General features: G+C 33.6%; 1 protein-coding gene across 1 annotated transcript in view; it reads right to left on the bottom strand.

Annotated features, from left to right (window-relative positions):
* The window catches only part of CDH18 (cadherin 18), a 259,628-nt gene that overhangs the window by 93,167 nt on the left and 138,936 nt on the right, over nt 1–27,525 (bottom strand). Inside the window, exons 4-5 of the mRNA XM_060007203.2 lie at nt 23,037–23,224; nt 11,319–11,572 (exon numbers count right to left, since the gene is read on the bottom strand). Of these exons, the coding sequence (XP_059863186.2) occupies nt 11,319–11,572; nt 23,037–23,224 (442 nt within the window). The remainder of the gene's footprint in view (nt 1–11,318; nt 11,573–23,036; nt 23,225–27,525) is intronic.

Genomic DNA, 27,525 nt, shown 5'->3' with positions numbered 1-27,525 from the left:
AACGAAAAGTCACACATCTTCAGTATAGCTCAGATTCATTAAAAAATTTTAAGATTCCCTTAGCTCACTTTGGGGATGCAATTTATTCCACAAGTCATGCATCCAGAAAATAATCTTTCTAAAAAATTAGAACATAGGGATCATTTGTCACTTGATAGTGTATTGTGCTTAATAAAATGGGCAGCACTCAGAGCACATAGATATTTTGGAAAGCTTTTTAACTTCCTGAACCAAAACCTCGATCCAAAGAAACAAAAGCATCTAAAGAAGTAAAATCTCTACACAAGAAAATATGTTTCTGTCTGTTATTTATGCCTCTAAGTACCTAAGATTTTAAAAATTCCAATAATATTGAGTTCTGGAAATGCTATTGAACCATTTTAAGCTTTTTTAAAAATTTATTTGAAAAATTTACATGAAAGCTATTTGGATATTTTAGTCTCCAGTCAGTAGACTAACAGACGTCACTAAGCCTGGATTTAGGCATTCATTCCAGGGCTAAATGAGTTACACATGCCCACCCGGAAAATAGGTTCTTCTTCTGTTGTCAGGACTCTGATTTGGGGTGGTTACTGTCACATACTAGGCTATTAGGTAAATTTGAGCCCCAAATGGGAAAATGTTCAGGCGTCTTCTGTATCTTTATTGAAGAATGGTAAAAGTGACCACATTCTATTCAATCTCTATGGTTAGTTAGCTGTGTGATTGGAAGCCAGTCACTCAGGCATCTTAGTCTATGATATCTTCATCTCTGTAAGAACAGGATTGTCTCAGTCATCTTTAGGTCCCTTCACATTCTCAAATGCCATAGTCACATGATGTTTAACAGTAAACAGTACTGTTTACAAACAGTAAAGTACTGTCAATCTAAATGTGCTAACTTTGTTATCTGCAATGTGATAAATGACAAAACACAAGTCAAAGACAGACTTCCGATTTTAAATGGAAGCCTGCTTTCTAGCTGAACTCAGTTTGCATGAAATGTCCTTAATGAATTATCTCCTTTGTATCAGAAAACTATGACAGTTTTGATGAGGGTATATTAAGGCTTTCTATTAAAGGTCCAATTAAGATATTCTTGACTTTCACTAAGCTAAACTTTTATAAATCAATTTGGTCAACAGACTAAAAACTCAGTTTAATATGAATATATTTTGAAACACATTTTCTGAGTATTCTTGTCTTTCTTTTCAGAAGTTTGAATCCTGTATTCAAACTTTCTTAATCAAAAATTTTTACTTTCTTTTTCAAGTTTGCCATATGACCTTGTCATTATTTTGAAATATCTATTTTTTGCTGTTATAACATTCTAAATTAATGAGGTATTCCTAACTGCCATCTCATCATGAGCTATGCGAAAATTTCAGAAATGTGTAAGAAAACAACACATTAATAAGAATTCTATGAATATATTGGAATCATTTATTCTCTGAGGCTACAATTAAACTCAAAACAGGATGAGTAATGACTTCTAATTCTCTGCAACTATTCTTTTTTTTAAAGATATTTTAGAAAGTTTTTTTTTAATTTAGCAAATATTTCCAAACCTGATCACAATTTTATTTCTTATGTTAGCATATATATTGGCTATAGTTTCCTAAATAATGTCAAGGTAAGCATTTGAAAAAATTATGCAAGATTTTTAATATTTCTTTCTGATGGCTTTAAAGTTTCTATACAAAGAAAATATTAAAATTTTTACCAATAAATAAATGTATAGATAAATTCAGATTATAAATCAGAGTAGAAAAGAAGCAAAGATGGGAGGGTATACTTACTCATATAAATTCATACTAAGGCTCTTCATCCTACGAGAATTATTAGTTGAGGGCTTCAATAATTTCTTTATGTTGCACTAAATCAAGTGGCATAAGTATTTGACTTTACAATATGGAGAAACTCTAAAATAAAGAACAGTTTTCTTTTCGTGAGATGCTAGAGTTACAAATGGAATTCTCTTCAGCATCTCTTTTTCCCAGAGTATGAAACACATCTGAACATGGGAAACATTCATTTCCTACTTTGTGATATCAAACTTCTGTAAATGCAGTTTATTATTATTATTAGTTGAAATATAAAAGAGGCAGATTTGGGAGCATTAAATAAACAGGGTTTTTGTAGTAAAGCAAAACTGGGTTTAAATTCTGGATCTGCCACTTTATCACTATGTGAATTTGGCCAAATTACCTGTTTGTACCTCAGTTTCTTCATCTATAAAATGGGACTGACATTGCAGGCTCATTAGGGTTGTTACAAGGGTTTGAGGCATGCTGTTACAAACCCCTGGCCCACAGATAGCAAGCAGCAAGTGGTCACTGTTTTCAACAGCCACATGATATAGGGTCACATTTTCAGAAAACTCCCCTGCTTCTCGTGTCCATCATAGGACTTCTCGTCTGTCAGTAGCTACTCAGGAAATTCCTGAATTCTATTTCCAGTATGCCAGCAAGTGAGCACAGCCAGTTTAAATCAAGGTTTCTTCACTACTGTTAAATAGCCTGGTTCTGATTTTATTTTAAGAAAATTGATGATGATATTGCTGTAAATTGCATATCCTTGTTTTGAGTTAAAAAAGACAAAAGCTAGACATGATATGCTCTTAGAAATCTGAAGAATCTTACTAATAGTTTAGAAAATGGGAATACAAAAGACAAGTCAGGAAGCTTTTCACAAATACCTGTGAGACTCAAACTCCCTTTCATTATCAGTTCTACTGATTTGGAGTTAATTGCATTTCAGGGCACATAGCAAGGTACATCTCTCAATGTGCACCTCCTTAATTAGTACAAACATTTGGTCCCTGGGAAAGGTGGAAGTATGAGGATTACTTTTGTATTTGTTAATGTTTTCTGCTTTATTCACTGTTTGCACCTAAAGGCCCATGTAAATGACACACTTTTGTTAAAATCAAGAACAAATATTATGTAAGTTATGCCTTCAAACACCAGCTATGGAGTCTGATTATTTTAAGGCAGCTTTGGAAGGATTCATTTTAGTTGTCTAACCAAAACAAAGCAGAAAGAATAATGTACATGCTAATGGATTTGTGCTTCTCAATATTTGCATTTAAAGACAATATATCTGTCACCTTTGCATAGCAACAACTGGGCGAATGTGTGTAACATAGCTGGTGTTCAATTAAATGCTCCCAGTGATATAGAGCAATTACCGAAGCAATTAACAATATAATGGAACATTATATATAATTTGTTTTTTGTAGTTTTTTACTAAATGAAATGTATTTTGAAATATTCACATGAATACACATATATGTGAAACATACATGCTGGTATGCATTTCCCAAAAATATATTTTCAAAATTTCTTTCCATGAGTATAATTAGCACCCCCATTTTACCAATGTACTACCCAGTTTGGTGTACTCTGGGTGAGGGTTTTTCAAACACTGATATTCCAGACCAGATAATTCTCTGTTGTGGGGACTCACTTGTGAGTTGTAGGATGTTCAGAACCACCCCTGACCTCTACCTGCAACATTGAAACAAGTTTGTCCCTGACCTCAATTTTTCCTCCTTTGCCCTACCTTTTAGGAACATATATTCCACCCTTTACAGCATTCTGAAATTTCATTATTATTTATTTTGAAATGCAAATCTTCCTATCACTGTTTCTTATTAAACTCACTCATGCAACTCTGATTTATCTTTTCCCCCCACTGACACTGCTGTCACGATAAATTTCCAAGATGTCATTTGGAAAGCCTTTTCCAAGCACAAAGTGCAAAGCCTTTTCATGATCTCTCTAAAGCATCTTTTTACAACCTCATTATTTGCTATTCCCGCACAGGTAACCTAAGCTCCTTGTGTACACAACAAACTGCAGTTATGTTCTCTATTCTTCACCTGTCTAATCTTAACCTGGGTTTTGAGCTTCAATTCAATCTTCCTCAACTCATTCCTTCCAGAAGATGTCAGGCATACTTATTCCCTACATATGTATCAGACTTTTATCACCCTTATGAAAGGATGTAAATTTTTTCTCTCCACTGGACTTCAAGCTGCTCTGTGTGTGTGCATTTGTTTAATTTCTTTATCCTGAGGAATATCATAATATTTGCATATAAAAGGTACTTTAAATATCACTTTTAAAAATCAATGTACCTCCCACCTCCTTTAATTAAAAATATAGACTGCATCATTAATATCAAGTTTTAGTTTTTTAAAAAAAGTCTTATCAACGTTTATCAAATATTTCCACATCAAACTCACAGCAGGAAATATTTTTACTATCAAAAGCTGTTGGCTCCTTTTGGTAAATGGCTACATTTATAAATATCTTTATAATGTTAACTTTCAATGTAGACACATTTTCCTTATTAAGTGTCAAAAATGCTATTAAAATATGGCATTCTATGGAATGATGAAGCATCGTGGTCTTTCCTGTGCTTGGACAAATAAGCATATCAACTTCTGCTTTCATCGCTTAATTAAAGATCAATTTTCACAACTGGGTTTATGCCTATTATATCGTATACTTTGTCTATCCTGCTTCAAGCAATGTCCAGCTCTTTCTCTCAGTGTGACAGAAGGGTTCTCAACCAACAAGTTAATGTTACTGCATTCACAGTTGAAGCAGAATTGTTTAATACATACCTCTGTGCTTGGAAAATTGTTTCTTTCCAGGCATGAGTGCTGTGGCCATTATTTAAAAACTTAAGAACAATCATGCTTATATAAAAGGAAATGGAAACACTTTACAAAACATTACATAGATATCAAGGAGAATACTTATCATATTAGCTTTTGTTAAAATGGATGAGAACTAAAGAAAGTGAGAAGACAAACTTGAGAAAAAGTAGACAGATTTGTTTCAGAGTTCAGACTTTCTAGAGGCTTAGAATTATCTGAGGGTATAAATACAGGGTAAGTAAAGAGTTTTATACATTATGCAATTCTTTGATTTTGTCATAATTGAGACCAAAAAAAAACCCAAACACCCTTCTTATTATGCAAGGAAACCTTTAATTATCTCTGCATGATATATGACAATAATAAAATATTAGTCAGTGAGCACGTACTGACTATGCTAAGTACTTTCTGTCAACCTAATTTAATTCCCTCAATATATGTATGCAACATTATTATTCCTTGTTCATATATTTTATATCAAAACTCAGCAAGGTTGAATGACTGTATAAGATGACACAGTTAGTAAATCAAGCCACCAGAATTCCCACATTGGTCTTCCTGTCTTCAGAAGTGAGTCTCTAACTTGCCTTGGACAAGTTAGAATTAATTGAATGACTATTACGTGCAGGTCACTCTGCTTAGCACTTAAAGCACATAGCTTGAAACAATCTCGCAGTAACTCTGAGAGATAGATATCTGTGGTGTTCTTTCACAAATAAGGAAAAGTAATTTCGTAAAGGTTTATAGCCATGGTGGCAGAACAAGGAGTCAGAGCTGAATGTTTATTCCGAAGCCCTCATTTGTGTGTGTGTGTAGTTATACTTCCTATTGCTAAGATACCAAACATTCTGTACTTTGTGATTAAATATTTCTCTCTAAATGTTTCCAGTCAGTTATGCTTTCATCTATTAAGTCAAATGGAAAAAACTCATCCGTGTGGTCACCAATATATTCATGGAGATAGCTACATGTATGCTAAATTTGACAGAAACCCATCTGTTATTTATTCAGTTAAATAATCAGCTAAGATTATAGTTGAATTATATTAATAGAAAATAACATGGATGGGATGTGTAGCTGTGATAGTTTGTCTCTGTGGCTCCAGGAGAAGAGTGTCTCTGAATAAAGATGCCAAAAATGTGAAGTGACTAGATGGGAGCCAAGAGATAAAACTAGGGAATGAGAGCTTGCAAAATATTGGTTCCCAGGGTGGAGGTCTAGCCTGAGCTCCTGTGGTGGGAGTCCAAACCACTGGACTAAGAGAGAACCTCAGACTCCAGGGAATAATAATTGGAGTGAGGCCTCCCAGAGGACCTCATCTCAGCACAAAGACTCGGCTCTATCGAACTGCCTGCAAACTCCAGTGCTGGACATCTCAGGCCAAACAACCAGTAAGACAGGAATACAGCACCACCGATTAAAAAAAAAAGTTACAGACGAAGGAAAAAGGTAAAAACCTAAAAGACCAAATAAATGAAGGCAAAATAGGCAACCTACCTGAAAAAGAATTAAGAGTAATGATAGTAAAGATGATCCAAAATCTCAGAAACAGAATGGAGAAAATACAAGAAACATTTAACAAGCATCTAGAATAACTAAAGAGGAAACAAAGTGATGAACGACACAATTACTGAAATTAAAAATACTCTAGAAGGAATCAATATCAGAATAACTGAGGTAGAAGAACAGATAAGTGAACTGGAAGATAAAATGGTGGAAATAACTGCCAGGGAGCAGAATAAAGAAAAAAGAATGAAAAGAATTGAGGACAGTCACAGAGACTTCCGGGACAACATTAAATGCACCAACATGCAAATTATAGGGGTCCAAGAAGAAGAAGAGAAAAAGAAAGAGTTTGAGAAAATATTTGAAGAGATTATAGTGGAAAACTTTCCTAACATGGGAAAATAAATGGTCAATCAAGTCTAAGAAGAACAGAGAGTACAATACAGGATAAACCCAAAGAGAAACACACTGAGACCCACATTAATCAAAGAATCAAAAAGTAAATACAAAGAAAAAATATTAAAAGCAGCAATGGGAAAAGCAAAAAATAACGTACATGGGAATCCCTATAAGGTTAATAGCTGATTTTTCAGCAGTAATTCTACAAGCCAGAAGGGAGTGGCAGGACATATTTAAAGTGATGAAAGGGAAAAACCTAAACCAAGATTAATATACCCAGCAAGGATCTCATTCAGATTTGATGGAGAAATTAAAACTTTTAGATAAACAAAAGTTAAGAGAATTCTGCACCACCAAACGAGCTTCACAACAAATGCTAAAGGAACTTCTCTAGGCAGGAAACACAAGAGCAGGAAAAGAACTACAATAACAAACCCAAAACAATTAAGGAAATGGTAATAGGAACATATATCATGATAATAACTTTAAATATAAATGGACTAAATGCTCCAACCAAAAGACATAGACTGGCTGAATGGATACAAAAACAAGACCTGAATATACGCTATCTACAACAGACCCACTTCAGACCTAGAGACCCACACAAACTGAAAGTGAGGGGATGAAAAAAGATATTGCATGCAAATGGAAATCAACAAAAAGCTGGAGTAGCAATTCTCATATCAGACAAAGTAGACTTTAAAATAAAGACTATTATAAGAGACAAAGAATGTCACTACATAATGATCAAGGGATCAATGTAAGAAGAAGATATAACAATTGTAAATATTTATGCACCAAACATAGGAGCACCTCAATACATATGGCAAATGCTAACAGCCATAAAAGGGAAAATTGACATTAGCACAATAACAGTAGGGGACTTTAACATCCCACTTTAACCAATGGACATATCAGCCAAAATGAAAATAAATAAGGAAACACAAACTTTAAATGATACATTAAAAAAGATGGACTTAACTGCTATTTATAGGACATTCCATCCAGAAAAAAACTGACTACACTTTCTTCTCAAGTGTTCATAGAACATTCTCCAGGATAGATCATATCTTGGGCCACAAATCAAGCCTTGGTAAATTTAAGAAAATTGAAATCTTATCAAGTATCATTTCTGACCACAACACTATGAGACTAAATATCAGATACAGGAAAAAAAAAACTGCAAAAAATACAAAGACATGGAGGCTAAACAATACATTACTAAATAACCAAGAGATCACTGAAGAAATCAAAGAGAAAAAAAAAAACATACCTAGAAACAAATGACAATGAAAACACGATGACCCAAAACCTATGCAATGCAGCAAAAGCAGTCCTAAGAGGGAAGTTTATAGCAATACAATCCTATCTCAAGAAACAAGAAAAATCTCACACAAACCACCTAAACTTACACCTAAAGCATTTAGACAAAGAAGAACAAAAAATTCCCAGAGTTAGCAAAGGAAAGAAATCATGAAGATTGGATCAGAAATAAATGAAAATGAAATAAAGGAAACAATAGCAAAGATCAATAAAATAAAATATGGTTATTTGAGAAGAAAAACAAAATTGATAAACCATTAGCCAGACTCATCAAGAAAAAAAGGGAGAAGACTCAAATCAACAGAATTAGAAATGAAAAAGGAGAAGTAACAACTGACACTGCAGAAATACAAAGGATCATGAGATTACTACAAGCAACTCTATGCCAATAAAATGGACAACCTGAAAGAAATGGACAAATTCTTAGAAAAACACAACCTTCTGAGACTGAACTAGGAAGAAATAGAAAATATAAACAGACTGACCACAAGCACTGAAATTGAAATTGTGATTAAAAACCTTCCAACAAACAAAAGCCCAGGAACAGCTGACTTCACAGGTGAATTTTATTAAACATTTAGAGAAGAACTAACACCTATCCCTCTCAAACTCTTCCAAAATATAGCAGAGGGAGGAACACTCCCAAACTCATTCTACAAGGCAACATCACCCTGACACCAAAACCAGACAAAGATGTTACAAAAAAAGAAAACTACAGGTCAGTATCTCTGATGAATATGGATGCAAAAATCCTCAACAAAATACTGGCAAACAGAATCCAACAGCACATTAAAAGGATCATGCACCATGATCAAGTGGGGTTTACCCCAGGAATGTAAGGATACTCCAATATATGCAAGTCAATTAATGTGATACACTATATTAATAAATTGAAGGATTAAAACCATAGGATAATCTCAATAGATGAAGAAAAAACTTTTGACAAAATTCAACACCGATTTATGATTAAAACACTCCAGAAAGTAGGCATAGAGGGAATCTACCTCAACATAATAAAGGCCATATATGACAAACCCACAGCCAACATTGTTCTCCATGGTGAAAAACTGAAACCATTTCCTCTAAGATCAGGAACAAGACAAGGTTGCCTACTCTCACCACTATTATTCAACATAGATTTGGAAGTTGTAGCCACAGGAATCAGAGAAGAAAAAGAAATAAAAGGAAACCAAATTGTAAAAGAAGTAAAACTGACACTGTTTGAAAATGACATGATATGATACATAGAGAATTCTAAAGATGCTATCAGAAAACTACTAGAGCTAATCAATGAATTTGGTAGAGTAGCAGGATACAAAATTAATGCATTGATATCTCTGGTTTTCCTATACACTAATGATGAAAAATCTGAAACAGAAATTAAGGAAACACTCCCATTTACCATTGCAACAAAAAGAATAAAATACCTCGGAATAAACATACCTAGGGAGACAAAAACCTGTAGGCAGAAAATTATAAGATACTGATGAAAGAAATTAAAGATGATACAAACAGATGGAGAGATATACCATGTTCTTGGATTGGAAGAATCAACATTTTGAAAATTACTATACTACCCAAAGCAATCTACAGATTCAATGCAATGCCTATCAAACTACCAATGGCATTTTTTACAGAACTAGAATGAAACATTTCATAGTTTGTATGGAAACACAAAAGACCCCGAATAGCCAAAGCAATCTTGAGAAAGAAAAACAGAGCTGGAGGAATCAGGCTCCCTGTCTTCAGACTATACTACAAAGCTACAGTAATCAAGACAGTATGGCACTTGCTCAAAAACAGAAATATAGATCAATGGAACAGGATAGAAAGCCGAGACATAAACCCAAGCACATACGGTCACCTTATCTTTGATAAAGGAGGCAAGAGTATACAAGGGAGAAAAGACAGCCTCTTCAATAAGTGGTGCTGGGAGAACTGGACAGCTACATGTAAAAGACAGAAATTAGAACACTCCATAACACCATACACAAAAATAAACTCAAAATGGATTAAAGACCTAAATATAAGGCCAGACAATAAAAAGTACTTACAGTAAAACATAGGCAGAATACTCTATGTTATAAATCACAGCAAGATCCATTTTGACCCACCTCCTAGAGAAATGGTAATAAAAACAAAAATATACAATTGGGACCTAATGAAACAAAAGCTTTTGCACAGCAAAGGAAACCATAAACAAGATGAAAAGACAACCCTCAGAATGGGATAAAATATTTGCAAATGAAGTAAGTGACAAAGGATTAATCTCAAAATATGCAAGCAGCCCATGCAGCTCAATATCAAAACAACAAACAACCCAATACAAAAATGGGCAGAAGACCTAAATAGACATTTCTCCAAAGAAGATATACAAATTGCCAACAAACACATGAAAAGATGCCCAACATCACTAATTATTAGAGAAATGCAAATCAAAACTACAATGAGGTATCACCTCACACCAGTCAGAATGGCCATCATCAAAATATCTAGAAACAATAAATGCTGGAGAGGATGTGGAGAAAAGGGACCCCTCTTGCACTGTTGGTGGGAATGTAAATTGATACAACCACTGTGGAGAACAGTATGGAGGTTCCTTAAAAAACTAAAAATAGAACTACCTTATGAGCCCGCAATCCCACTACTGGGCATATACTATGAGAAAACCATAATTCAAAAAGAGTCATGTACCACAATGTTCATTGTGATCTATTTACAATAGCCAGGACATGGAAGCACCCTAAGTGTCCATCGACAGATGAATGGATAAAGAAGATGTGGCACATATATAAAATGGAATATTATTCAGCCATAAAAAGGAACAAAAGTGAGTTATTTGTAATGAAGTGGATGAACCTAGAGTCTATCATTCAGAGTGAAGTAAGTCAGAAAGAGTAAAACAATTACTGTATGCTAACACATATATATGGAATCTAAAAAAAAAAAAAAAGGTTCTGATGAACCTAGGGGCAGGACAGGAATAAAGACGCAGATGTAGAGAATGGACTTGATGACATGGGGAGGGGTAAGAGTAAGCTAAGATGAAGTGAGAGAGTGGCAGTGACATATATACACTACCAAATGTAAAATAAATAGCTAGTGGGAAGCAGCTGCATAGCACAGGGAGATCAGCTGGGTGCTTTGCAACCACCTAGAGGGGTGGGATAATGAGGGTAGGAGGGAGATGCAAGAGGGAGGGGATATGGGGATATACGTATGCATATAGCCAATTCACTTTTTTATACAGCAGAAACAAACACACCATTGTAAAGCAATCATACTCCAATAAAGTTGTTAAAAAAAAGAATACAATGGTACATATGCAAAAAAAAGAAAATAACATAGAAAATAAATATTTTAAATATTATTTAATTCATTTTAAATTACTGTGAGAGTCAATAAAATCTGTATATGTCTAAAAGATGGAAGTATACCATACCTTACTAAGCTGTTAGCACTGTCGGGATCTTGTGCCAAAACTGTGCCAACAACAGTCCCAATCTTGGCATTTTCATAGACTTCCATGACATAGGAAGGCATGGAAAATAGTGGTGGTTCATCTACATCCCCAACAATGATCTTCAGCATGGTAGCATCTTTAAAAGGACCCAAGTGAGAAAAGCGAAAATCAAGATGTGTATTGGCTCCTTCTATGTTGAGGGTATATGACTTCTTTTTCTCATAGTTCAGTGGCTGTGGGAAAAAAAATAAGATTTCCAATATTATGACTACCATCACCTGTTAAACAAATATTTTATTTTCCTTTTTTTGAAACAAACAAACAAACATGAATAGGTTTAGGTCAATCTACTTGCATTTATAAAGAAACTATGAAGTTTATCTTAACAGTGACACCTAAAGCAGAAATCATGGAAACTCAAGTCTGAATTAATTGTGATTTTTCAGAACCATAAATATGATGATAACTAGCAACAAAAGGAAATTTCCCACAGTCAAACAAATATTGATTTTTGCAGACTCATTCTTAGTCTCCTCTGGTAACTTCTTTCTATCTCCTCTTCAGCTTAAATTATTAATGTTTAAAATATTTGCTACTAATTTGAGAAATTTAAAAAATACATTTTTTTATTTTGCATTTAAACAATTTATCTCATATCATTGATTTTTATCTATTATCATCTTATTTTCATCTTGCTGGTTTTAAACTTGGTATCTTATTTTAAAATTGGATAAATGTTTACATTTTCAGTGCAACAATATTTTCTTGAAATTTTAGCAGAAGATTTTATACAGACTTCTGAATTTCATTTTTGTTGTTTTAATTGTATTATTTTTTTAATTTCTTTTTTGCTGCTAATACCATTTCATGTATTAGTTTTGTTTTTTATTCCCTTTATTATTATGTTTTGATCAACTTTATTTTTTATTACAGTATTCTGTTCATTTTTAGTTTTACTTTTTAGGTTTGAATTTACATTAATAGTTTGTCATAATGTTTTATTTTTTTCTTATTTTTTAAATCACCCAGCCAATTTTCTTTCTATTAATCATATATGTCAGGAGTCATGAATTTGGCTTAGCATACAATAATGAATAAAAATAAGGTCAGTCTAGTGTTTTGTCCCAGGGAATATATGGTCTATTATAAGATTTATAGACATTCATAGCACTGTACATTTAGTGTTCTAAGACATAGTAGGTATTATGAAAATAATAAGGATACAAACATAGATACAGAAGTGTGTGAGCAGGTAGGTAATATTTGCAAGAGGAAGTACCTTCTTAGGTAAGAACTGAAGGTTTTGAAAGTGTTAAACATGACGCACATAGGCTCTGTGACATAAAATGAGCTTAGGTTTAGGATTAGCCACATCAAAAGTCTCCATGTTGATGCTAGTGCAGGTGATACAGATATCAGCCTTTATTTTGAGCATTGTGAATTACCTATAGATTAACACCTATGAAAAGAAACAATAGATATTTTTTCATCCCTATTTCTGCCACTGATTTTTCAGTAGCCTGCTTCAATCTTGCAGCCTTCTTTCTTGGCAGGATCAAAGTATGATCATTCCCTATGGAGGAACTCAGATATTTTCCTTTACCCTAAGAGCCAAGGAGAATTTGTAGAGTATCCTTAACGGGATCTTATAAACAGAAGATCAGTCCTACTGATGATTATTTCCCTTATTTTTTCTGAATTGCCTTAGAAAATTGGCCTTTCCAAAGACTGGAGATTGCATAGAAGGAAAAACAAACATTTAATTTCCAAACCAGATACTAAGAACCTAGAATACTTCTCAGGGCCATGGATGAGACTGGGTCATTACAATATTTTACAAGTGTTTATAAGACAAAATAAAATTTTAAATAATGTTAAAACTAAAATTCTTAAATATGAACCATATATATGATACATATACATTTATATATGGTGCAGATATTATGTATTTTAGATTTATATACTTTAAAGAAGGGATAATTGATCTGAAGTTTATAACTCACCAAGTGGGATTCATTTCCTTCTCAGGGAATTAAAACTAGAAATGAATTGCCAAAGTAACTAACATCCATCTTGTTTGGCAGATTGTATTACTTTCAGTTGGACCCACAGATTTATTGTACTTCTTTCCTTGACTCCTCTCTCCTTAATATTAGTAAATAAGAATGTCTTGGGCTAATTCAAGAAGTCTCATCCAAATTTAAATCACCTGTTCTAGAAATGGTACACACTTTCTGCCTATCAAGAATTAGGTGCACAACAACTACTGAGCCCATGTGCTGCAACTACTGAAGCCTGCGCGCCTAGAGCCAGTGCTCGGCAACAAGAGAAGTCACCGCAATGAGAAGCCCACACACTGCAACGAAGAGTAGCTTCCTCTTGCCACAACTAGAGAAAGCCTCTGTGCAGCAACAAAGACCTAACGCAGCCAAAAATAAATATAAAATAAATTAAAAAAAAAAAAGAATTAGGTGCACAGGTGTGGTCCCCTTGGTGCAGAGGAACATGGACTGTCAGAATCCAGGCATTTTGCTCATGGAAAGCAACACCCTTGGCAGGTTTACTACTTGTTTAAGATCAGTGTAATTTTTTAGACTCAATCTGCTGCATCTGGTAGACTATAATGACTAAGGTTCATTGAGAGTCAGAAAGACTCTCAATGAAATTTGTGGGGATATTTTTGGCCACCTCTACCCCATCAAATATTATTATCAAGCTGTGCATCCAATATGACAGGCATCTCTTTTTCCATTTTTAGCAGGTCTCCTGGCAAGTTAGATGTCATTTATCTTAACACTCACCTACCTACTGCAAAGGTACAGGCTGTTTATGTGAACTCATGGTTTCATGTTTATGATTATCTCATGTATATTTAACTACCCCAAGAGAAGGATAATCATTTTGGAGGACTTGTTTTTCAGGCAGATGGATGGATAGGACCAATTTCGAGTCACTAAGGAAAGAGAAGTATTATTTCAGGTTGGGACAGGAATTTAGAAGCAGATGAATTAATGTAGATGGAAATATTTTTAACAATCTCATTTATGAAGAAAACATGGTAGTGCTAAATTGCAAGTATAGAAAAACTGGGAAGAAATTACACTATTTATTCTTGGAGATTGCAGGATTTTATATACAATATAAAGTATGTTAATTCTTTGTTTTGTATTAAAACTACAATAGTACATAGAGATTGGATTAGGATTATAATTGTTATTTTTCCTCTTACTGTAAATCCTGGTAAAGCTTTCCAAATACTTACCATTCATACATTGTAAAGAGATATTCCAGTAATTTCATAGTAATATTTTGCTCCTGGGAAACTAGTTAGAACTCTGTGGTTTTCACCTTCCATAGTTACCAGCAGATTGTTTTATTACCTAAAATAGTCTATCAAAAACAGTATACCAAGAACAGTGAGATCTATTCATCTAAAACCTGGTTTTGATGAAAAGATGGAGGAAAAAAATTAAAAGAAAATGTACTCAGGTTATCAGAGTACCAAGAAGGCACAAAACATGAAATGTCTGGCTGTGAGTTTACATAACACAAAACATACCCTTGTCCTGTCTTAAAACAAAACAAAACAAAACAAAAATGGATACAGAATAACTCCATAAACATGAGGCACAGTAGGAATTTGATAAGGGTGATTATAGAGCCAGAGATTGTTTATGAGCATAATAAATAGTTTTTTCCAGATATACTATATTAAAATTTCAACTGCCCATGCTTGTAGGTTTTTTGGGCTGGATTCTCACAATAATCATTTGGATTGAACAGATGATTAAAACAATCAAGCTGAAAAAAAGAACTGTGGAAAGAGTTATTCCCTTTTGAGATACTTGAAGACTCTTGGAAAGAATAGTCTCCAGTCTTTGATAATGTTCAGCATTATTTACTCCATAAATCTGGTCTCACCAAGATATTTGGTGTGGCGGGGTGAGTGTTTACAATTTGAACATAGTTTATCCCATTTAACAAAATTTCAGAACTATGCCAAGTTTCCTTTTCTTTTTTTTGAAAACTGCAAATTTGGATTAAGAGTTCAGTGTTTAAGACAAGAAGTAGATGAGCCTAAGGTAAAGGTGTTCTCCTGGAGTTTACTAACATAATATTAATGTTTAGAGAGAAATATTGGAGGAACACCATCAGGTTCTTTATTCATTTTTATAGAATTTGTTTTGGGTTTAGTTCCCTGGACAAGTCTCACCTGTGGTCCAAGTTCTGAGAGTCAGAAAACAAAGCTACCAACTCATTGATGCTCATAGTTAACAAATGCTATGATTATTGTTGTCAAATTTAGTAAATTAAAATTATTTTTAATAACATATGTGTCAGTTATCACATAGGATATACTTATACTAGGAAACTGTCATTTATCTGAAATGAGAAATTAACTAGTTAACTTCAATTTTAATTTTTTTAATGTGTTTATTCTGGTGTAATTTTAACTTCCCCAGGCAGTGGGGCTCCTCTTACTTTTCTTTAGTTACTGTTAATGTCCTAATGCAGTTCACTGTCACTGAATTGACTCCAATTTTCATCTTACATTTTAGTTTCTTAATTTTATCCTATTACTCCTAGTAATTACTTTCACATATCATTGCTCTCTCTAACTTTTAAAATCATAATTTTCCCTCTTTAATATGAACACATTTCATGTTCCTGTAGATAAGTTATCATCTTTCTAGCCAGATTTACATATTTGGAACATGTTAATTGTTTCTCATTAATCACTTCTACTATTCATTAAATCACACTAATATATTCCTCCTCTGGAACTATATAACCATCATAAATAGATGGATACTGAAAACAGCATTTAGTCAAGTTGCTCTATGACTCAATTCTTCTTGGAGTTTAAGAAAGTCTTAAAATTCTGTTTTCCTAAATAATAAGAGAAGAGACTCCATAGGACCTCTCCTTGGTCCAGTTTCTATATTGCATCATCATCCAGGTTTTCCATTGCAGGAATGGGAGGATAATAATAGGACAGATACCAACATTTTAATACATGAAAAAATGTCACTTCAATTATGCAAAAAATGGCCAAATCCTGGAATAGTGACTGATATTATTATTAATTATTGTTTCCTGAAAAATGGCATATCTTAAATGATAGTAGTTTGCCAAAAACATAAGAAAAATTGCATGAAGTTGAATGTTTCATCAGCTAGGCTTTCTTATTATGCCATGATTCGTGGTCCTTGTCAAAGTCCTCTCCTGGATGGTGGACATTCTGCAAAGACTGGAACACATGTATAAGCTATATTATAAATTTCTCTATGCAGAAGAGTGTCAGGATCATTTAATGTGTATAATTCCAAGGTTATTGATACAAATAAATCTTACAGATTTGCTCACTGTCATTTGAAGACTGGAGAAATGAATGAAAATATTTTAAATATTTTAAAATATTTTAAATAACACATAATATATATGAAGTATATTTATATATTCTATATTATATTATTTATATATATTTACATACTAACACATATACATATGTGTGGATATTTCAATAGCCCCACACATATGCAAATTTACCAATAACACATGGGTGTGGATAGCTTAACTCAACAGGCTGTTTCAACTAGTACGCTAAATTATATTGTAGGAATATGTGTTAAAAACTGTTAATTGATGTTCAAAATAGTTTCAGTGGATCTATCACTCCATGGTCATGCCTATAGATGAAGAGTCAGAACAAAAGTTTGCCCAAAGCAGTCCTCTGTCAAAAGGTATTATAAATATAGTGATAGATTTCACTGAATTGAAAGTTGGACTTTCCTCTTCAGCTTCTGGCTAAGCAGGAGAACCACTTTCCAGATATTAGAATCTTATAAGAGTAAAAATAGTAGCTTGGCTGATTTTTTAAGTAATAAAATCTCTAATGAATGTTTAGTTTTTGTAAATAGTTCATTAGCATTAGAAACCTATTTCTTCTTATATACAAAGTGTGCACATGTGTTTGCCTGTGTGTGCATTTATAATAAGTTGGGATGCCTTATTTTTTTATTGCACATTGTGGTTCATAGTCCCCAAACTTTACAACCCAATAGCAAAGAAAGTCCTGGTTCCTATTCTGTCACTCAACGCAAGTCAAGGAAATGATAAAGAAAAATTCAATAAGTGCAATCTACTAAAAAATTTAGAATGTGGCTATTTGGAATGGACCTAGTACGGTTATAGCTGGAAACATTTCATATATTTTCTCTTAGGATTAATTTAAACTTTAAAAATACTTATATAACATTTTATGTTTACTCTCACCATCCATCTCTGATACTTTGTTAAATAAAGTGGTATAAAGATCTTTTACACACTGCAGTATAAAAATTTTAAAAATACAAGGTACCCAGTTGCAAAAATGTTTAACAACTACTGTGGACATACATACACTTGTAGCACACACAGGTACACATTAATGGAAATTATCAGTACATTCATAATGAATAATTAGAATAAGTTCTTTCTACTCTATTAGATCTAGCAGATTTAAGAGGGATATGGAATTGCTGTGTTTTCTACAGTGAAAAATTAGTGAAATGCCTACCTTGATACATAAAACAGAGAAGATAATTCAAAGAAAGTATTTGTGACTGAAACATCCCTGGAAATGTTGCACTGCAAAGACAAAATTAAACTTGAACTTTGATAAAAATCTTTTACAGAAGACAGAGGGGGAAGTAGATCACCAAGAGCCATGAGTGACAGCATGTTCATGTGATACCAAAGGGGGAGGGGTGTGGGGAGGGATAAATTAGGAGGATGGAATTAACATATACACACTACTATATATAACAGATAACCAACAAGGACCTACTTTATAGCACAGGGAACTATACTCAATATTTTGTAATAACCTATAAGGGAAAAAAATCTGAAAAAGGAGATAGATAGATAGATATAGATATATAGGAATCACTGTGCTGTACACCTGAAATTAACACAACATTGTAAATCAACTATGCTTCAATAAGAAAATATTGACATCATTCAAAAAAATATACACAGGATGTGTCATTCTTTGTGTGATTATAGGTGATTTGGATAACATGAAATAAAGGAGGGCAGTAAAATAACCACATGGAGAGGTCTAGAAAGTGTAATTAAAATTTGGTGCAAATAGAAAAAGAAAGGAAGACAAGAAATGTAGATATTGAGGTATTATTGTACTTTTTTATGGTAACTTTTGTTTTTATTTTTTTTATTTTTAAAAATTAATTTTTATTGGAGTATAGTTGCTTTACAATATTGTGTTAGTTTCTACTATACAGCATGAATTAGCTATACATACACATATATCCCCTCTTTTTTGGATTTCCAAAAGATATTGAGGTATTATTGTACTTATTAGCCAGACACAGCCTAGAATACTATTTTACCTTATTTTATCTCTTTGTAATTATCACTTCGTAAAACGTTAAAATAAGAAAACTGAAGATTAAAAGACTTGAGATAATTCATAGATCTCTTAAATGGCAAGACCAAAATTTATATTTCATCTGACAGTAAAGATTGTATTTTCCACCACCCTTCATTGACTTGAAAAACCATGTTTAAGATTTTTGGCTTAAAATATTAGGCATTGTATTTGCAGTTAAATACACTTGAAGAAGAAAAGTGATACTACAGACAGTATTTGCTGAGAGTCAGGAAAGCAAATAGGATTGGAGCCTTGAATTAAAAAGAAAAATGGAACAACTGCTTATTATAAAGAAAGCAAATTGGCATATGGACCACAAGAAGAGAATCTGAGAGGTACTGCTATGAAGCCTATCCCTAGCTACAGGGTTTATGTCAGAGGAAACACATCAAGTTGCATTCATCCATATCTTTTTTTCCCCTTTCCACCCAGTCAGGCTCCATTAAACAATAAATGAAAGTTATCAAAGTGTATTTACAACGTACCACACCATGGACTGGTGAATTCAACTTGGCAATTTTCTGATGAAGGCATGATATGGACAGGAATGTGCAGATGCTCCTGCAAGCTGATTTATAGAGCAGTGCTGATTTTGATCTTTGGGAAGATTAGCTGTTCTGCCTTGCTGACTAAAGTGAGCTGCCTCAGAGATTAAATAAGGAACAGGTTTGAAAGGACTGTTTTTTCTGTTCCCTGCCATCTGAATGAATGCCTCTTAAAGGTTAAAATCCACAGAGTTATACAGTTTAGTTTCCAAATTGTAATTATTTATAACATAAAATATACAGCAATGGAATAACTCTAAAACTGATAATCCTAATCTGAAGGATTAAGAAAATAGATCAATGCAAACATTAATGCATTTTAGAGGAAGTGTAGACTACATTAGAAAATAAATTCAGGAAAAAAATAGAAAGATAATTTGGACTCATTATCAAGGTTATTTTCAGTACATAGTCATTACCATTTATGTAATTGAAACACTTACCTTGAAAATACCTATTGAGTATGTGTATATGTGTATGCAATATAGAGAATGTTAACTACATATATGTGCACACATATGCACATATACCATTTTGCCTTCATTTTTCACAAACAGCATCAAATTAATTGAGGCCATGCAGGGTGGTAAGATCCCCATTGTCCTTAACCCCACAATCTATACTTGTATTTTGGATTATGTGTGTATTCACATCATCCACCACTACCCTCACATTTGTAAACATGATATAAATTCCTACTTTATAAGGACAATAGTTCTCAATAGGCAAGGATCACCCTGCTACCCACACCCCACACATATTCCAGCTAAATCATTGCAAACTTATCTGCAAACATTTATTTCTTCCTCCTGTTTGATTTTGTCAAATAATGAGGAATATTATCATAGGTTCTTTCTTTCCACCTGTGATCGAGATCCTAAACAGGGCCATTTCTACCTCAGAGCATCTTTTGAATTCAATTACCCTCTCTTTAGTATCCCCAGTTTCTTGTCTCTATTGACCTTTTATCCATCTGCTATAAACACACTTTCAGTCTCCCACCTTACAATTAAAATCTCCATTTTATGATGTTCTCATTTATTTGCTTTTTAAAGTATCTCCCTGGCTTTACTACAAAGCTTCTTAAAGGGGATAGTGTTGTTTTTTCTTTTTTCTCCTTTTAATTTTTTTCTCCCATTTCCTTGCCTCCAATTTTCTCTCCACCACACTAAATTTGTTCTTCTCTTCATTTTAGCAAATAATAAATATATATATTTCATTCAAGTATGTAAAATGGGTAACTTTTCAGACTTTGAAGAGACAGATTCCTGAGTTCAATTTTCTGTCAATCAGTTTCTACATGGATACAATTCTTTTTCTCTGTGATTCAGTTTGTTTTATTAGTGAGAATAATAATATTCCCTATATCATAATGTTCCAGTTAGATTGAAAGGAATGATAATAGGTGTACCAGCTCAATAAATATTTGGGAAAAGTTCTTAAAACTCATCCTGACACAGAGGAAACACTTAACAAATATTATCTGCTGTTACTATCTATTGTGATGATAATGATGATGCGGATGCGGATGGAGAGCTGAAAACTGCTCGTGAGAATCACCATGCCCCCTTTTGCCAAATCGAATGAATCTTTATAATTCTAAATTGTGTTTTAGTTCTAGAATCCTTCATATTTTTAATGACTATCTTCCTCCTGTTCAGCATCCCTTGGGAATTTTCAATGATAAAATTCACCTCTGTTTTTTGATATTTTCTTCAAAGACTATTTCTTTCCTGCCTTCTGCTTGTTTCTTAAATACTGGTGTTCCCTAGGGTTCAAGACTCATCTTTCAGAAAGAGTTATTCACCTGCTTACCTGGATTTACCTGAGTGAAGAAGCCATCCAAGGAATGAAAAGCAGACAATCCTCACTTCATTTTCTAATCCATAGTATATCCATTAATTACTCTAATGCTTATTGAATGCCTACGCAATGTCAGAAAACATGCTAGACATTGGGAATGCAGTGATGAGTTAAAAATAGTCTTGTCCTTGTGTAGTTTCTATTAACAATTAATTAGAAATACTGACATCAAATGAGACCTTATCACTTCCTGCTTAGATAGCTTCAATGGCTCTCCATTGGGTAAAATTTAACAAGGCCCTGTGTGCTCACCTATGCACTAACTCCCTCACTCTCTGCTCCAGGATCAATGAAGATTTTTAGGTCCTTACTGTACCATGTTCTACTCCATTCAGGTTCTTGTTGTGTTTTCTTTCCTCTTCCTGTAATGCTCTTTACCTAACTACCTCCTAAGTTTCTTTCAGTTCTCTGTTCAATCACTGCTGACTATCAGACAGCACCAAACACCCTAGCTTTTGTTTTCCCAACAGCACTGTATAACTCTCCTTCATAGAACAGTTTTATTACCTATCTAAGAATGCATATGATATTTGATTGGTATCTCTCCGCTTCCATAGATTGGAAGCTCTATGCAAGAAGACAGTGACTTTGGTTCTGCTCAGGCTCTCATGACTCTTGTAGAGCACAGTTATGGGCACACAAGAGACACTCAAAGCTCACATATTTGTTAAATGAAGACATGGAAGTTGACTATTTTTATTAACATATTTTTGATCCAAGTTTGACAATCTCAGAAAGTTGAAAATGAGATATTTTAGGTGAAGAATCAATATTTTATATAGACCAGTGATGACTACTTCTTAAGTATTTACACACTTTAAGCTCTGCTTTGCAGGCCCCTTTTGTAACATACAAAAGGCATATTAATCCTCAATTTTAAATCAATATAAAATTGTGATTATTAGAAGAATAAATGAGATTTTATACAGTGTGAAAAGTGTATACAAAACACACAAATAGACGATTAGATAGATAGCTAGATGATAGATGAACGGTAGCTAGATTCAAATAGATAAATAGATGATTGATAGATTGAAAGACAGATTGATTGGTTCACTTCGATATTACAGTAGCACATCAGAATAAAATTTCTCATCCTGTGCTCTGAACATATTACACAGTAGAATCATCTGGAGTACTTGTTAAAAAGGCCAATTCTTTACCCCCACTCCATCCTTTCTGAATCAAAATATGGAGGGAAGGGCCTAGGGACCTAAATGTTAGTATATTTACAAGCTGAAGTTGTTAAACATTTAAAGACTGAGACATACTGCATTAGGAATTACATTTAAATCCTTCTTTGCTAATTGCCTGTGTTCCACTTCATTTTTACAAGGACATGAGCATTATTGTCTCTTAAAAGCAAAAAGCAATAGATTTAGTCCAATGACAAATTCTTAGGAATAAAAAAGAATGGGGAAGAAGGTTAATGGTTTCACTAAAAGATCCATCCAAGCAAACTCGTCTCCTAAATATTGTTAGCCAACATGATGAAGTTTTTTTTACATTAGTTAGAAGGTCTCTTAATGCTACTTTGTTTAGTACAGCATAGAGTAATGACATTAATAGAACAGGCATTCATGATAAATATGTTATCTGAAAACAAAGATGGGGCGACACATTCATAGTGCATTCTATATCCAATCTTCCCACCCTACTAAAATACATTTCTTAAGAGAGGATTTAAACAGTTAGACATAATCATAATTAAAATGTAATTACATATTAAAGAGGAAATATTTGATCATTTTAATGACATGACAATATACATTATTCATACCTCTGCCAAATTTCCATTCGTGGAAAAATGAATGAAATGCCTAAATCACTAACAGTATATATTTATATATTTTTTACCTTCTTTAAGGAAAGGATCCCTTCTCTGGTCTCTTTGTCAGTGGAGATAGAGAATATCCCAACACCATCACCATTAATGATGGAGTATGTCATGTCTGCATTTGAACCAGTGTCTGCATCATTCGCCTTGATTTTCCCAACAGCTGAACCAACTTGGGCTGACTCAGGAACATACAGCTGATAGTGCTCTGAAAAATATTTCATATTAAACTTATTTAATGATAATAATGTTCATAAAATAATAATCTTATTAGAAAGAGACATTAAAATATTTAGACCATACATCTATTTATGCTTATATCTCTTTCACAAATGTTCACATTTCCCTATAGACACTTATGAATTAGACATTAAGCATAATGGACATGTTGTTATCAATTGTTTTATTGTCAAGTTAGAATCATATCTATTACAGCAAGTTATTTATATAGCAAATCTCAAATAGCTATATAAATAACAGAAATCTTTAATTAAAATGTAATTTTATAAAGATTTTCAACCATGATTAAATTAATGGTGATTTAACATTATACATAAATACAATTAGACTACATGGATAAGTGAATATAAAACATCTATAAAAATAATTTATCTGAGGTAATAATTGTTTAGTTGTGTTATGATAAGTTTTTTTAGGTTAGTGCATCTGGTAAGTGTATGGAATATTCTAATTTGCTTCTAAAGGTACAATTGTATGTTTTAAAGTGCTGTATGTTGCTACTGAACATCGACGTGTGTGTGTGTGTGTGTTTGTGTTTATTCATTATTCAATAGAGATATTTCCCAGTCCTCTTCTATAAATGTATTTACACTACTTGACTTCAAATGTTATTTTTTAGTTCAACAGCCCTCACCAACAAAACATTTCATGGGTAGAGCACCTTCTTCTGTGAAACACATGATCCCCTGAGCTGAATCACGTGCTTTTATCAGGATCTGTCATATTGCTAAAGGCTCTATCCCTCCTGACAAAGCTAATTGACCTGGGAAGAGCATGAAACCCACGTTTTTACAGGACTCCACCTTGCCCTTCACAGTTGAAGGGTAAAAGGATAGGCAGCTGATTCACAATGATTCACAAAAAGAGTATGCTCCCCGAAATATTCAAACTGGAACTAGGAAAGAACGTCAGTCCCTTTTTTTTTTTTTTTTTTTTTTTTTTGTGGTACGCGGGCCTCTCACTGCTGTGGCCTCTCCCGTTGCGGAGCACAGGCTCCGGACGCGCAGGCTCAGCGGCCATGGCTCACGGGCCCAGCCGCTCCACGTCATGTGGGATCCTCCCGGACCGGGGCATGAACCCGTGTCCCCTGCATCGGTAGGCGGACTCTCAACCACTGCGCCACCAGGGAAGCCCTGTCAGTCCCTTTTTGATGGCAAGGCTATGAAACACTAAAAGGGACTTCTGACAATGGCCATATTTCCAAAATTCATGTTGAAATAACTAATCTAAGGGCCATAATAATTTTTAGAATCCTTAAAAATATTATGATGTTCCTAGGCAGTTACATACAAAAGAGAACACTGTTCTGATGAAAAAATATATAGAAATGTTGCAAAATAAATTAGAACATGTCACCTAAAACTTTTTGAGGTAGTCTAGGAAGTCAAGTTCCTGGTTTCTAAAGTCTATAAATTCCAGCTAAACTATATAACTTCCCATAATTCAGTAAGCCTCACAAAGGACTTTCAACTAGCTAAAACTAGGACGATGACACTTGTAAAAAAACAAAAAAAAAGTCAGCACACAGAGATAAATAAGTAAATCAGAGAACTATTATGATAGTAGTATTACAAAGCACATTGTTTTCACAAAGAAAGTTGCAAAAACCTGTACCAGTGGGTCATAAAAATTCATGGCCCAGAAAACATTTTGGTAGAGTCTTACAAGAGGAAGAGTATCCCTGGAAGAAGAAGATCAAGTGCAAAGGAAGAATTGATACTTGTTGATACACCAAGTATTACAAGTATAGTAACGTTTCCCCTTGCCCCATTAGACAAAATGGAGTATATTAAGATTAGTACTTTAACATTTTATACACTTTCCATATAGTTGAGAATTTATGAATTGTAAACTGTGAAAAACCTTTAGTATGCAGTCTCTGAGGTGGCCCCTGATGTTTCCTACTTTTTGATATTCATACCCTTAAGTAATTCCTTTTCCTCAAATGTTGGGTAGGTATAGTGACTCACTTCTAATAAATTGAACATAGCAAAATTAATGAGGTGTCACTTTCAAGATTAGGTTATGAAAGGACCATGGCTTCTATCATGGGTACTCTTTCTCACTTTCCCTTAGATTGTTTCCCTGGGGGAATCCAGCTACCGGGTTGTATTGAAGCCCTACCTAGTGGACCATATGACAAGTGACTGAAAACTGACAACAATTGTGTTAGTGAGCTGGAAGCAAAAACCATCGCTGCCTCCCCCTAGGCAAGTCTTTGAATAAGACCATAACCTGTGCTGCTGCCTACACTGGGATCTCATGAACCTGAACCTGAGGCCTCCAGCTAAGTCAAACCTAGATTCCTGATCTCCAGAAATAGTGACATAATAAATATTGGTTGTTTTAAGCTGCTAAATTGGATTGATTTGCAATACAGCAATAGATAATCCATATACAACTGCACTGTAGTTGTCAGTGATTTGCAAAATACAAAGGACCATTTTAGTTCTTGTCATCCTGTTCACTTTGCATAATGTTTGGGGAAATTAAAACCAAAGCCATAACAAAACAAAAATCCAAACAAACAAACAAAAATCATGATAAACATTTATTCTTGGAATAATGTATTTAAATGTCTTTTTATCTCCACATCTTATTTTATAAAGAAATAAATTATTGCTGTTATGGCCAGTGCTCAAGATGAACCAGTTGTCATATTCAAATTCTCAGCTCATCCTCCTAGAGGATACCATACCATCCAGTAATCACGCTCCTTGTTTTTTACCCAAAGGAGCTGAAAATTTCTTTTGACATAAAAACCTACACAAGACTATTATAGCAGCTTTATTTATCACGGCCAAAACTTGGAAGCCACCAAGCCACTAAATGAAAGAGGCCAATCTGAAAAGGTTACATACTCTATGATTCCAATTATATGACATTCTGGAAAAAAAAAAACAACTATGGAGCCAATAAAATATCAGTGGTTTCCAGGGGTGGGGTGGGGAGAGATGAATAGGCAGAACAAAGAGGATGTTCAAGACAGTGAAAATATTCTGTGTGATACTATAATGGTGGTCATTCTACATTTTACATTTGTCCAAACCCATAAAATATATAATACCAAGAGTAAACCCTAAGTTAAACTATGGACTTTAGGTGATTATTATGTGTAAATATAACTTCATCCTTGGTTAAACAAAAAGTACAATTTTGGTGATTGATGTTGACAATGAGGGATGTTATTTAAGTGCAGGGGCAGAAGATACATGGGGAACCTCTGCATCTCCTTCCCAATTTTGTTGTAAATCTAAAACTCCTCTAAAAAAATGCCTTATAAAAGAGGATTATATTTTAGAAATAATAATTAGACATGAATTTAAGATGCTATTATACAACTCAGAAGGATAATTCTAAGTATAGTGGATATCCTAAAAAGTGTATAATGAAGACTATAAAATGCCCAAACTGATTCAAACTATTAAAATGTATAATACCAAAGTATTCAAAATGAAATGTCTACTAATCACTACAAAATAGCTGATAGATAATATTTATTTATAAATCAAGAGAGGTTTAGAATATTTCTGCAGAATGTCCAAAGACTGAATGAATAGCCAGATACTTAAAATTACTCTAAATTCCAGGAGAATAACTACAGTGAGTCTCTTTTTTTAGATAGCTTTATTGAGGTACACTTGATATACAAAGAATTGTATATATTTAATGTGTACAATTTCATGAGTTTGGACAAATGCAAACACTGGCAATATCATCACCAAAATCAAGGTGATAAATACATCAATGCTTTCCAAAGTTTCTTTGCATGTTTTTGTTTTATTTTGTTTTTTGTCGTAAAAAATATTTAATGTGAGATCAACCTTATTAACATATTTGGATGTGCACAACACTACATTGTTAAGTATAGTCACTATGTGGTACAGCAGGGCTCTAGAATTTAATCTTCTAGCATAACTGAATTTTTACAACCATTGAACAACAGCTCCCCATTTCCTCTATTCTCTTTGCTCTTTACAACCACTACTGAATTATATGCTTCTGCAAGTTTGACTATTTTGTAAACCTCATATAAGTGGAATCATACAGTACTTGTCCTTCTGTGACTGACTTGTTTTACTTAGAATAATGTTCTCCAGGCTCATGCATGTCACATATAGTAGAATTCTATTATTTTTCAGGGTTGAATAATATTCCATTATTATTGAATATATACCAAAACAAACTAGGTATAGAAGGAAGATACCTCAAAATTATAAAAGCATATATGAAAAGCTCGGAGCTAATATCACTCAATGTTAAAAAAAT

This window comes from Delphinus delphis, chromosome 3, assembly GCF_949987515.2.
Source record: "Delphinus delphis chromosome 3, mDelDel1.2, whole genome shotgun sequence".
NCBI lineage: Eukaryota > Metazoa > Chordata > Mammalia > Artiodactyla > Delphinidae > Delphinus > Delphinus delphis.
This window is presented reverse-complemented; position numbering and strand designations above follow the sequence as displayed.